Genomic DNA, 13,786 nt, shown 5'->3' on the forward strand with positions numbered 1-13,786 from the left:
GCCTCACATGCAAGATTCAAGAAAGGCAAACCATGGTTGAACATGAGGCCTAGGCAAGAAGGAACACATGAAACCTATAAGGCAACCTTTGATATAACTGACAAAAAAGCTTTTTTTAATCTTAGGGGAATTTAGATAATTTGTCCATCTTTTCTCAAAGCCTTTTAAGTTTGGTCATTTTCTGTAACATTGTTGAAAATTCATTGCCATTCACTCTTCTCTTGTCCATGTAAAATCTAATAAATATCTCACGTAATTAAACATTTTGAAATAGGAACATTACTAAGAAACAGGATGGATGCTTTGTGGGTTTGGTTGTTGACATTTCTTAATTATTATATGCTTATTTTTGTAAGACTTGGCAACAGGAAGAAGCAGAACCTTAGAGGCAGACATTTTTGGTTTTTGGCTCTTTGTGTGTTAATGTGTTAACCACCCACAGCAAGGTGGTAGCCCTAGACTTCAGGAGGGCCAACTTCAGTGAGATGAGGAGATTAGTGGGAGAGGAACTGGGGTCCTTGAGGGCAGAGGAACTCAGCGTCCAAGAGGAGTGGTCGTTCCTTAAGGAAACGATACTCGGGGCCCAAGGGGTGTCCATCCCGACAAGAAGCAAAGGGGGCAGGAGTGTCCGGAAGCCCCCCTGGCTCACCAAGGGTGTCCGGGAATGCCTGCTTGCCAAAAGGGTGGCGTACGCCCGGTGGAAGGGGGGTGTAATCTCCAAAGAGGAGTATACCTCCTCTGCTCGGGCCTGCAGGCGGGCTGTTAGGAAGGCCAAGGCGGAGATAGAGCTCGGATTAGCGTCCAGGATTAAGGATAACAAAAAGTCCTTTTTCAAATATATTGGGAGGATGAAGAAGGCGCCGGGTAATGTGGGGCCCCTGCAGGATATGCGGGGCAATCTGGTGGTTGCGTCAGAGGATAAAGCGGACCTCTTTAACCAATTCTTCACCTCCGTTTTCTTGTGCAGGGACCGGGACTTCCCTGCTGTGATAGAAGCCGGACGCGAGGGGATCGCCTTCAGACCTCAGGTTGGGGAGGACCGGGTTAGAGAGCTTCTGGAGGGGCTGGACGCGTTCAAGTCAGCGGGTCCGGATGCTCTCCACCCCAGGGTGCTGAGGGAGCTGGCTGGGGTTATTGCAGGGCCCCTGGCACGGCTCTACGAGCGATCGTGGTGCTTGGGCCAGGTGCCAGACGATTGGAAGGTAGCTAATGTGGTCCCCATCTTCAAAAAAGGGAAAAGGGAGGACCCGGGCAATTATAGGCCCGTCAGTCTTACCTCAATCCTGGGGAAGCTCTTTGAGAAGATCATCAAGGAGCACATTTGTGATGGGCCGGCATCCGAGATGATGCTCAGGGGCAATCAGCATGGATTTATTAGGGGGAGATCATGTCAGACCAACCTGATTGCCTTTTATGATCAGGTCACAAAGGCCATGGATGCAGGTGTCGCGGTGGATGTAGTCTTTCTGGACTTCAGCAAGGCCTTTGACACCGTCTCTCACCCCATCCTAATTAGTAAACTAGGCGACTGTGGCATAGATGCCTACACGGTCAGATGGATTGCAGATTGGCTGAAGGGTCGCACTCAGAGGGTGGTGGTGGATGGATCATATTCGACTTGGGGGGAGGTGGGTAGTGGAGTCCCTCAGGGCTCGGTCCTGGGCCCTGCGCTGTTCAATGTCTTCATCAGCGATCTTGATGTTGGGGTGGAGAGCAACCTGTTTAAATTCGCTGATGACACCAAAATTTGGGGGGAGGTGAGCACGCTAGCAGGGAGAGAGAGATTGCAGAAGGATCTGGATAGGTTACAGGGGTGGGCAGACAGGAACAGGATGCGTTTCAATACGGACAAGTGCAGGGTGCTGCACTTGGGTAGTAGGAACCAGCAGCACACTTATACGATGGGGAACTCCCTACTTGAGAGCACGGAGGCGGAAAGGGATCTTGGTGTCATTATTGACTCCAAGATGAACATGGGCTGACAATGCGAGGTCATGGTTGGCAGGGCTAACCGGACCTTGTCGTGCATCCACAGGTGCATCTCGAGTAGAGCCAGGGAGGTGATCCTCCCCCTCTATGCGACGCTGGTCAGGCCGCAGCTGGAGTATTGTGTCCAGTTCTGTGCGCCCCATTTCAGGAGGGATGTGGACAACATGGAGAGGGTCCAGAGGAGGGCCACCCGCATAATCCGGGGACAACAGGGCAGACCCTACAGTGAGAGACTGCGGGACCTGAACCTATTCAGCCTCCACAAGAGAAGGCTGAGGGGAGACCTGGTGACCGTCTATAAACTCACTAGGGGGAACCAGAAGGGTTTGGGGGAAACGCTGTTTCCCCTAGCCCCCGCTGGCATAACAAGGAGTAATGGGCACAAGTTGATGGAGAGGAGGTACAGATTGGACATCCGAAAAAACTACTTCACAGTTAGGGCGGCTAGGAGCTGGAACCAACTTCCAAGGGAGGTGGTGCTGGCCCCTACCCTGGGGATCTTTAAGAAGAGGCTGGATACCTACCTGGCTGGACTCATTTGAGTCCCGTTTTTTTGTTTAGGGTTCTTTTGTTGTTCTCCCGCCCTGGCGGGGGGTCGGGCTAGAAGATCTATTAGGTCCCTTCCGACCCTAAAACTATGAAACTATGAATGCACTTACTGACAAGATAATGTAGTCAAAGGAACACTCTGTTTGTCATCTTGTCCCTTAGGTATCTCAGTGGTGTGATGTCTGATCCTTTGGAACTTCCCCACCCCCCTTTTTCCCCCCCTAGGGTGATAACTGCTAATAACCTTTATATATCTCGAACTTCTAGCCTAATGTTCCATGTTACAATGGAGCTCAAAGGATTATAAATGGCTGATTCTCTCTTAATCAGCATTTTACAATTCTGTTTGTGATATACTATATAACATTTTATTGCTGACCGTTCTTACTAAAATCCATTTTTATTTATATGGTATTCTGAATTTTAGAACAATATTATTTGCAGTAAGATGCTAATGTTGATTTCAATTTGTTCCTGTTATTGTGAATATAATTGTACTTCAGCTGCCTTGCTTCATTAGTTCATATTGGTCTGTAATAAAGGGAAAGACCTTTGCAAAACATTTTGACTCCTACCTGAGCACACTGTAACTACCTCTTACTTCTCCTGTGTTCCTGTCTGTTTGAGCCTTTTCCATATGGGTTAGAGATTCAGCCAGGGCTGGATTAATGCATAGACAAACTAGGCACATGCCTAAGGCCCTGAGATACAGGGGGCTCTGGTCCTTCCCTCCATGGTGGTGGTGCTAATGGCCCCATCTGCCTCCCTTCCCTTTCCTTCCCCTCCCCTCCCCCTGCTGGCCTCACCACCACAGTGGCTGCTTTCTAGCAGCAGCTCCAAGCCCTGCTCCCCACCGGTGCCAGCACCAGGGTGGCGAGGGGCGTCTCCACTGGCCCAGGGCCCGTGAATTTGTTTGCCTAGGGCCCACTAAAGGGTTAATCTGGCCCTGGATTTAGCAAAGACCTCTGTCTTTCTATTTCTTCAGTTGCATATGACTGATTCAGCAGAGTAATCTGATCCACTTGAGAGCTAAAAAAAAAAAAAATAGAAGAGTGTAAATGTCATGTTGTCTAATGTTATAACTCATTTAGCACAGGATAATGACTGTCTAGTTAAAGAAGAATAGGTACGATATAGAGAGAAGTCTCTTTAATTTTCTCTTTGTTGAAACTCCATGAACATCTCACTTGAAGTGGAAGGTAGATATAATTTAACCATTTTTGGATGCAACATACAGAGACTGTACACATACACAACACTGCATTGCTGCAGCATCAAGCTTAGCTCTTATGTCTTGCAGTGGCCAGTCAGTGGATGTTAGTTCTTGTACTTAGTGGAAACTTAGCTTTCAGTGTGGATGTTTGCAGCAGAATCACATGCCTAAAGTTTGCATCAAGATATAGGTGTCTGTCAAGCAGTAACCTAGTGGTACAAAAGAGGGTGTGGACAGGGGTAACAGCTGAACAATTCCAAAATGCCAGTGATTGTGAACTGGTTTGCAATTTTGTCCATTTGTACAGTGCCCTAGCATTCCAGATAGAACAGTTGCCCCCAGGTTGAAGTGTTGTGGCTCTAACGCTGAGGGGTGAGAGTGAGCACCCAGTCCAGCATGCCTTGCAGTGATCAAGTTGGGGAGGAGGGGTGCTTACACCTATTCTTTGGAGTCCCAGGGAATCAGTGTCCAGTGGCTGAGGGTGTTTTCACTTTTCTGCATTTTCTCCTAAACATGAGTTCAGTAAAACTCAGTAGCCTGCATTTCACTGAACTCTACAGTCTGTCTTGGGGTACCTGGGGAAGAATGATTGGACCCATGTATTTAGGTTCCTAGGGGCTGGGAAGCCATAGTTGAGTAGGGAATGAGGGCACAGCTGACTGTTAGAAAAATAACTTTTATTGAACAAGCATTGCAAGGTTGCTCATTGATTAAAAATTGTCAACAAAAGTTAAAACGAGTCAATATAGTCCTGGTCATGTTCCAGAGTGATTAGTTTAAACAGTGAAGGTACTAGATAAATTACATCTGTGGAGGTGCTGCGGTGTAGGATGCCAGACTTGTGTCATGGAACACTTGGTTTTTGCATGTAAAATCAACCTGGTTTGCAGTGGACATGTTTGAAAGACTACTTGATTTTCCACACATGCTTCTGAACCATTCCAGCCAGATTTATACTGGTATAAACAAGCTTGTAGATCTGTCTGCTTAAGTTTTAAATTGTATTTAAATGTGTCTATGTGTTATATGTGTCCATACCCAGAGTTAAATCCATCACTGGAAACTGTCTAGATTTTTCTATATAGTGTGATATTTGAAAATAAAAATTGTCTGACCCTGGTATATGCAGCTGTGAGAGGCTTAACTTATATACTGTCCTTGCCTCTCAGGGCGAGGCTTAGTTTATGAAACTAATGCGTGAGCCCATGCAAACCCTTCAGCAGTGTGGAACTTGACACTTTGCCCCTGGGTTCACAATTGTATTTAAATTTATGCACAATATGTTTATATGAAATATAACCCTTTAAACTTCAAAACTTCTTTGGCAGAACTTTTCTTCTTTTAGAAATGATTTATAGGCCTCAAGCAGATCTTGGAATGGTTTATACAACAAAAAGAAAAAGAAGAGGAAGGTTTAGGTCAAAGGGATGAGGAAAACTTTGTAAAGGTGACTGGTTCAGTCTCCATATGATCAGGTGTGTTTCATAGCGTGTTAAATACTTTGTTTTTTGACCTGCCTCCTCACATTCAGGAGGGGCAGTATTACTTGGGAGACAATTTTCCCTGGGATTCCAAGCATGTAACAGCAAATTTGGTGACAGACTTACCTTAGTTGTTATGTGCAGGAAAATTAAGTGTGACAGTCCAGCTGTGTAAGAATGAGATTACACATTACAATTAGCTCTTAAGAGCACTTAAAACAAAAAATCACACATTTAAGGTTGTTAACTAGTGTTAAGTGTCCTTTATTCATCTTAAATTATGCAATTAAGTATCTAGTCATCTTAAAGTTATGCCATTTTAGGGGAGGATTATCATTGATTGGTGTTAACTAGCTAGTTTTAAGCAAACTTCTGAGCATTCCATTGACATAAAACAACCAATTTGGAGTTCTCCAGCATCCTAGGATGGAGCATTCCCAGCCTATCCCACTCTCCTACTCCAAGGACAAACTTTCCACCCTCCTGAACTCTATGGCAACTGGCAAGCCCTGGAAGGAAACTGTTGAGGACTATGGGGGCTCCTTGGCAACCCACCCATCCACCCCCAGAAGCCTGCACTGCATGCCTCTCCCCCTGTTCACCTCAAAAACTGCAGCCACCCAGCTGCTTTGAGGTAAGATGTTGCCCCTTTAAACTTGAGGCAGCAACTGGGAAAATTGCAGGATGGAAGTTGCTACTAGCCCCAGCCAAGATTTAAGCCTGGAAGAGACTGGGGCATAGGTGGTTTTGCCTAATGGTTAGGCCACTGAGGGAAAGCAAAGCCTGGGGCTTGGTCAGAGTGCAGAAGCCATATACCAAAGCCAGAGGGAGATCAAGAAACACAGTCCACTCTCAAGATTCAGAGGTCAGATGCTGAGTACCAGTCCAAGGGGCAGTCCACAGGGTGAAGTCCAAAAACAGAGCCAAACCAGGATCAAGAGCTAGGAAACAACTGCAGGGAAATCCAAAGCTGAAGTCTAGAAATAAGCCAGGGTCAAAACCAGAGTGCAAGAATCAGGAGGCTTGCCACAGCAGAACTGTTGACTTGCCTGCAGAGCCAGGGCCCCAGCTGGCACTAATTGGATAGGTGGTGCTCCCAGCAGCCAATCAGTAGACTTGCTGCTCCTAAACTGGTGCAGAGTGCATTACCTGGGACTTTCTGTAGGTGCAACTGCAGTACTTCACCCAGACTACTCTGCCTGGGATGTGAGGGAATGGTTGGGGGGAGGAGTATCAACCAACAAGTAGTGCAGGGTCTTGGGTTGCCAGTCTATGCACTCCCTTGCAGCCCACTGGCAGGACCTGCCCCCAGCTTCCCCAGAAGGGGCAGGGAGCTCAGCAGCTGGCTGGCATGCAGCTAGCCCGCAATGTGGGTTACCAGGGGCTTAGGCATCAGAACCAACATTTCTAACCCTACCAGGAGGTAACCATGGACAGGTTCCTCTGCCCTGCCTTGCAGCCACCCCCCCCCCCCCCCCCCCCCCCAGACCTGTGCAAACTCCTCACACCAGACAGCCCGCCTTGTAACCTATTCTGACCTCCCTCAGCCTCAGGCCAAAGCCAAAGGCCCAGCTCTTTCCCATCGCCCAAGAAACTGAAACAAGTCCTTATTTTTGTCTCTTTCATTTAACTTAACTCAAACAAAAAATGCCTTTAAATAACTAACATTTACATAAAAAACACATTCCCCTTGTCCATGTTTTCCACCTCCTGGTATGCTGCTCCATGTTGCTTTGCCTCCAGGCACCACTGCTTCCCCTCCCCCACCTCCTAGGGCTGAGCCGTCAGGCAGCCCCATGAGGACCCTGCCTTGGGTGTCAATACCCACTCCTCCCCCTGCCAGTCACCGAACAGACCTGGGTCATTCCCCCAGGCTAGAACCATCCCTGGAAGCTTCAAGCTCTGGGCATCTGCCTCCAGGGTGACCTGGAAGGGTGCATGGAGCAGAGGTCATTCTTCCACAGTGGGAACCTTTCCAGAGCTCTGAGATGGCCTTAGACCCAGACATATCTGCTTCCTGCCCAGTGCACTCTTCTGGGGCAACCTAAAGGAATATACAGAGCAGGAGCCTTTTTCCTATGGCTGGAACCTTCTGGGGGCTCTGGGACAGTTCTTGCTATGGGAAGATGCTCAGCCCATGCTTATCCATCCCACCAATTATTTCATCAGTTGCCAATTGCCTACTGGCAGCCTGCCCACTTCCCTGAGAGAGGAGAGGGCAGGCTGTTAATCATCAGGCTCCCTTAAGAGCGGGATAGTTTTATAGTTGGTAGGGTCAGAAGGGACCTAAGCAGATCATCTAGTCCGACCCCCTGCCATGGGCCGGAAAGGATGCTGGGGTTAAATGACCCCAGCTAGGTGGCTGTCTAGCCTCCTTTTGAAGATCCCCAGGGTAGGGACAAGCACCACTTCCCTTGGAAGTTGGTTCCAGCTCCTAGCTACACTGACAGTGAAGTAGTGCCTCCTGATATCTAGCCTGAATCTACCCTCAGTCAACTTATGGCCATTGTTCCTTGTTACCCCCAGTAGTGCTCTGGGGAACAGGGACTCTCCCATTGCCTGCTGGTCCCCCTTGGCAAATTTATAGGCGGCCACCAGATCCCCTCTCAGCCTTCTCTTGCGGAGGCTGAACAGGTTCAGGTCCCTTAGCCTCTCCTCATAGGGCCTGCCCTGCTGCCCCCTAATCATGTGAGTGGCCCTCCTCTGGACCCTCTCGATGCTGTCCACATCCCTCCTGAAGTGCAGCACCCAGAACTGGATGCAGTACTCCAACTGCAGCCTGACCAATGTCGCAATGTAACCCTCTAGTGTCTCCTGCCTGGCTGGAGAGCTTGCTTGCCTCCCCTAGCCTTCCAGGCAGGAGACTGGAACACATATATGCTCCAGCTCCTAACCTATTTTCCCAGTGAAACTCTGTCAAATTGCTGTGAAATTCTTAGCACTGGAAATTAATGCCTGTCCATTGCCACTGTCCTAGCCCCCATCTGATTAGCAGTCAGATAAGAGCAATAACATGGAAGGAGGCTTGAATTCCTGCTTTCTCCTTTATATACTAATCTGTTCATCCTTCTTTATGCTTTCTCTCTGGCTAAGGGAAATGACACAGAAGCTATGGCCACCCTAGTAGGAGCTCTGTTCATTGAAAGAATGCAGATCATCTGACTACATTTAACTATATTCTATTACTTTTTGACTAGGGGATCTGTCTCTTTTAGGATTTGGTGTAGAATCATAGGGAAGTTGGGTTGAAAGGGACCTCATGCAGTCATTTAGTCCAGCCCCCTGCTCAGGGCAGGCCTCTAAATACCCCAGCCAAGTGTCTGCCCAACCTGTTCTTGGGAATCGAGGAATGGAGATTCCCCACTTTCTCTTGGAAGCCTGTTCCAATGCTTGACCATTCTCATAGTCAGAAAGTTTTTGCTTATTTGCAGTCTAAATTTCCTCTGCTGTAGTTTTAGGCCATTGTTCCTAGTCCAGTCACCCACAGGCACAGAGAAAAGGTTATATCCATCCTCTTTGTAACTCCCTTCAGGTATTTGAAGACTGTTATCAAATCCCCTTTGTCTTTTGTTCTCCACACTGGTATAGCCTCAGTTAGCAGAGTATCTGTAAACACAATTCCTTCCTGTTAAACTGTTTGGGATGCATCTTTGATGCTTACTAGGGCTGTGTGAAACTTTGGGTGCTGATTTGATTCAGAGGAAATTCGGCCTGATTCGGTGGCTGAATTTCCAAATCCGAATTGAATAAGGAGACCAATAAAAAAGCATTAATCAATTCGAAGTTCTTCAAATCAATTCAGAAAAGATTTGGAGAGCTTCAGAGAGATTCAGAGATTTGGGCAGTCCCCGCTTGCCGCCACAGGGAGCTGGACCCAGACTCCATGTCAGTAAGTAGGGGGCAGGGGAGGGAGGCTGGAGGAGGCAGGAGGGGGCCATGGGAGGACCCCTGCCAGGACCTATCCCTTGTCTGCTCCCCCAGCCCCCCTGAGCACCTCCCAGCCCTGCCTGCACTCCCAGCTGCATCAATGGCTGCACCACCTAGCCCCAGCATCCTGGCTCCTTAAAAACAAAAACCAGAAGCCCCATACTCACCAGCTGTTGCAGTGGCTGTTGGGGCTTCTAGGGGCTCATGGCAGAGTTCTCCATGCAGTGCTGGGCTATTGGGAGGCAGCAGGGATCGCCCCCCGCGCCTGTCAGGAGCCAGTGAGTGTGGGTCTTCTTTTTTTTTTTTAAGAGCCAGGATGCTGGGGCCCAGTGGGGCAGCCATTGATGGGGCTGGGAGAGCAGGTGGGGGATGGGGCCTGTTTGATTCAGAGATTCAGCCAAATCTCCAAATCCGATTCAGCCAAATCAATTTGGGACAGTCATTCAAATCACTGAATCGAATCACTGTCCCCTGAATCAACCAAATCTGAAGCAAATAATAGCCACTTCGCACAGGCCTAATGCTTACAGTACACCATAATTTGTTCTTCCTTTTTTTTCTTTCACATGTCCTTTCAGGGGCGATGCATAGGGGGTGCATGCTGGTGCACATGAACCCCCTGAGCATGGCACTGTACCCCTACAAAAAGAGGACGGTCACTGCTCGCCACCCCCCTCTCCGCTGCCAAGACCACTGGTGGCATCTGCAGGCAGTCAGTGATCTCCACTGGCTGCCACTGGCAGTGGTGGCAGCATCTGCAGGTGGTTGCTGACCCCTGCCAACAGCGTCTGCAGGTGGTTGGTACCCACCGCTGACAGCACCAGCAGCATCTTTGGGAGCTCGGTGCTTACCACCACCACACTCCCACCACCACCGTGCCCCCCCCCCCCCCCCCCCCCCGCCCCCCCCCCCCCCCAGCCACCGGAGGGGCACATGTCATTCATGTGTCCTTTGCAGCTTTAATATTCTGTTTTATATTCTAATGTCTTAAGCCTTGATCTGCCAGAAAGGTAAAGAATTTACTGTATCTGATAGTCATACGAGGTTTCTGAGCCAGCTCTCCCTGCAGTTTTATCAGTGTGAGGTTCCTCTTATAGTTGCTTATAAGAGTCCATTTGAAAACTTTGAGACAGTTCCTACTGCTTTCAGCTGACAGTTTTCCTTTTCAGAACAGAGCAAGTGTTTTCCCCATTTCCACTCATTGCAGGCACAAGATGCAATCAGCCAATCAGTGAATAATACACAAATGTCAACAGTAAGAAGGTAGCTACTGCTAAGCAGTAAAGAAGGAGCAAGTGTCCAGGGAAAAAGGCATCTCTGGGAGAAATAGAGCTTCTGCCCTGGCTTGTAGTCTGTCCTCTCGGCTTCTCTGGATGATCTCCTGTTAACACATCAACTCCTTCTCCTATCTACTCTGCCAGCTTGAATCAACCAAGTGAAATATACTTCATTTTTTGAGGAGCATGATCCAGTTGATTGTTTTAGTCCATTTCTCTTTGCTCACTAAACTGTCTAAACCATGTCACAGGCTCCACTGACTGAATTCAAAGACTAAATAATGTGTATTTTCATGGTGTGTTTTAGAGTGGGTGACAAAAAAAACCAACTTGTTTATTTATCTTAATCAATTTGGAAGGAAGCTGTGGAGAGGAAGGTGAGAAACAATTTTGATGTACAAATACATGACTGGATTAATTTCTTTTAACTGAACAAAATGTAGTGGCATCATCATGTAAATAAAATACATACATTGCTGCAAACTTCTAATTGCATATTGGCTAGAAAGCCTTTTTTTAACTGTAAAAATGTCTGGTGATTGATTTAGTTTCCATTATGGCCACAAGCTATCAACTATATGCACACTAAGTTCTTTCATCCTCAGGCCAACAAGCATTTTGCAGGCATAATGCAAGAATGCCTACAGAGATGTGTGGGTGTATATAAACTCTAACCTGAACATCTTGCAGTGTTCTCAAGTGGGAGAGCAATTTCGCCTCTTCATTGATTTTACTGATGTCTCTTATGAGCAAGTAGTGCCATTTCCCTCAACCTCTGATGAATTGCGTGTGCTACAATGTGGGCTGTTGTTCACCAGAGGATTAAGCAGGAGCAACAAACCTGGTTCACTTTCCTAAAACCTTTCATGAGTGACAGACACCTGCGTCATCTCATATAGTCTTAACATTTTGATATAGAAAAGCACCCTTCCGGTTCTCCTCAAAGAGACTGCTTAGACTGACAGAAACACATTGCAGAGGGATCGTTTGCAGAAAAACAATGGATTACATGTGCTAAAATCCTCAAAGACAAACTGTAAATTTTACATAGCCTCTGCACCATGAAATTAAACAGTCCCAGGTACCAGCAGTAACCATGGCATCTACAAGCATGAGTTACTGCAGGAGTTCATTCACTGTGGAGTGGTAAATACATGGATTGTAATGCAGCCTTCTGAAGGGATTCTGTAGATTCCTTATTCCCCCATAAAATTCCTTAAGGTGAATTAAGGAAAGCATAGGTTAATTGTTTGTGTTTTCTTTACCTCTCTTTTTGTTCCTGTATTTCTTTGCTGGTTTCCTTAATTACTAACTTGTAAGTTTCTTTGTCTTTTAGAATGTCGGGTAGTGAAATCCACTTCCTATACCAAAATAGCTTCAACATCACGTAGGAGCACTACGAAGAGCCCAGGTCCATCTCGACGTAGCAAGTCTCCGGCCTCCACCAGTTCAGGTAAATAAAGGAAGAAATAGTTCCTATTGGCAACAGAAAATGCTTCTGAATACAATGTTAAATACAGGAAATGTGATTTTAGGTGAGCAAATTCCAATTCTTTTAATAGGAATTTAACTAATAAAGTGTCATGGGATCTTTCATTATCCCAGAGTAGGATCTTGGTTTTACAATTCATTAATATATTGGTATCACAGCTTGCAGTGTGCCCTGAAGATTTTTACAATACCGATGTTTAGCAAACTTGTAAAGAAAAAATGTGTAAATTAAAAAAATATATTCTTAGTCATAATGGATGTTTTTGTAAATGTGAAAGTTGTCCCCTGATAGTGGAAGATTTACTAATTTTAACATTTTCTCTTTAAGAATGCCTATTTTGAGTGATATGCCTATTTGAGTGACATTTAAAGGACTACTTCTTCATCTAAGTTTTTAGAGCACCCAGCTTAATTGGCTGTCAACCTGAGCGTTTGGTTAGTGATTCTTTAGAGACTTGAAGTTTTCTAAAACTGTGACTTTTAGAGAGAACTTCAGGGAGGAGTGTAGAAGATTCTTATAGACCAGTCACCCTCTGTGGCCTCTGATCCAGTGCAGTTAGACAAATACTGAAAAATGTTTCTGCCTGAATTTTATTTGGTTATTTGCACCTCGTATGTTTACTTTCTGAAAACACTGAAGTAGTCGAGGTACACAACTGAGATGGCTTGAAAAGCGAGAATTTTGAACTTGTATACATGAGCATTTTCTCCCTTTATTATGGTCATGGAACAGAAACGCATCATGTGAAGTGTGTGACTAATCATAACTAGGTGACTGTATGTGAGAATACTGAATAATGTTAGCAAATGGTTCTGGTCACCTAAAAGATATTCCCAAAAATTGATTAAAACATTTGAGAAAATTGGTTGGGGGGGTTTTGGCTATTGTACAAGCAGAAAAACAACTAAATTAGAAGGAATTATGTGTTGTGAATATATCACTCAGCTGGAAGGCCAAGTAACTATTTGTACAGTTAATTTGACTGTCTCTAGGTAGGCAGAAGCTTATTCTTAATTGGAAATATTTATTGTTTGTTTCAGTTGTCTTAAAAAAACAAGTTGTTTTAAGTAGTTCTTAAATAATAATAATAATAATAATAATAATAATAATAATAAAAAGGCACAGACTTTGTCACAAAAAGCAAAATGATCTTCTGGGAAGCACAAAGTGGCCATAGATTTCACTGTTCTCATTATCTAGATGACTAGAACCACCAAAGGTGTTATGGGGCTTCTGTACTTGTGAAGGGGCAGCCTATAGGAGCTTTTACCCACAATGCAGATCTGGGGAGAATTGGAGAATTTTTCCTCATTCACACAGTAAACATACCCAATAAAAAAACAGAATCAGATAGTTTCCCATATTGCTAGCATCAAAAATTGTTTGGTTTACCACATATTTATTTTAGCTGGTTTTTAAAAAATCTGCATTTTTAAACTGCTTTCAGGTTATATTTAAAATATAATTGTAGATTGAGTTTAACTTTATTTAAGCCATCCTTCATTTGAGAGAAATGCAAGAAGCAGTTAAACCCCCTTATGGAGCTAGACAGCTGAAGCAATAGTAGCCTCCACCCAAAACATAAGCACATGTCACCACCAAAAACAAAGGAATGGATTCAGTATTGTTTTGTGCAGGCTTTCATGTCTGTAAAAGAGTAGGAAACACCAGATAATCAGAGAAATAAGGCAGAAAGGATATCAGACATGGTCTCCAAAGCATTAATAGTGTGACCTGAGAAAAAGGGGAGAGAACCAGCACTTTTGGGCTTATTCAGTGCAGGTTAGAAAAGTGCTTGGGTCTGTAAGCAAAGACTCAGGGTCCTGATGTTTAAATCCTGCTACGTTCAAGGAAGCAG

At 45.7% G+C, this 13,786-nt stretch overlaps 1 protein-coding gene across 3 annotated transcripts in view; it reads left to right on the forward strand.

Moving 5' to 3' along the window:
• Positions 1-13,786, forward strand: part of LOC102379795 (serine/threonine-protein kinase DCLK1) — a 410,739-nt gene that overhangs the window by 282,646 nt on the left and 114,307 nt on the right. For all 3 annotated transcript variants that reach the window (XM_014525416.2, XM_025191247.1, XM_025191248.1), the window contains exon 5: positions 11,773-11,889. In XM_014525416.2, coding sequence (XP_014380902.1) covers positions 11,773-11,889 — 117 coding nt within the window. The remainder of the gene's footprint in view (positions 1-11,772; positions 11,890-13,786) is intronic.

Source organism: Alligator sinensis, unplaced genomic scaffold, assembly GCF_000455745.1.
Source record: "Alligator sinensis unplaced genomic scaffold, ASM45574v1 scaffold1034_1, whole genome shotgun sequence".
Taxonomy (NCBI): domain Eukaryota; kingdom Metazoa; phylum Chordata; order Crocodylia; family Alligatoridae; genus Alligator; species Alligator sinensis.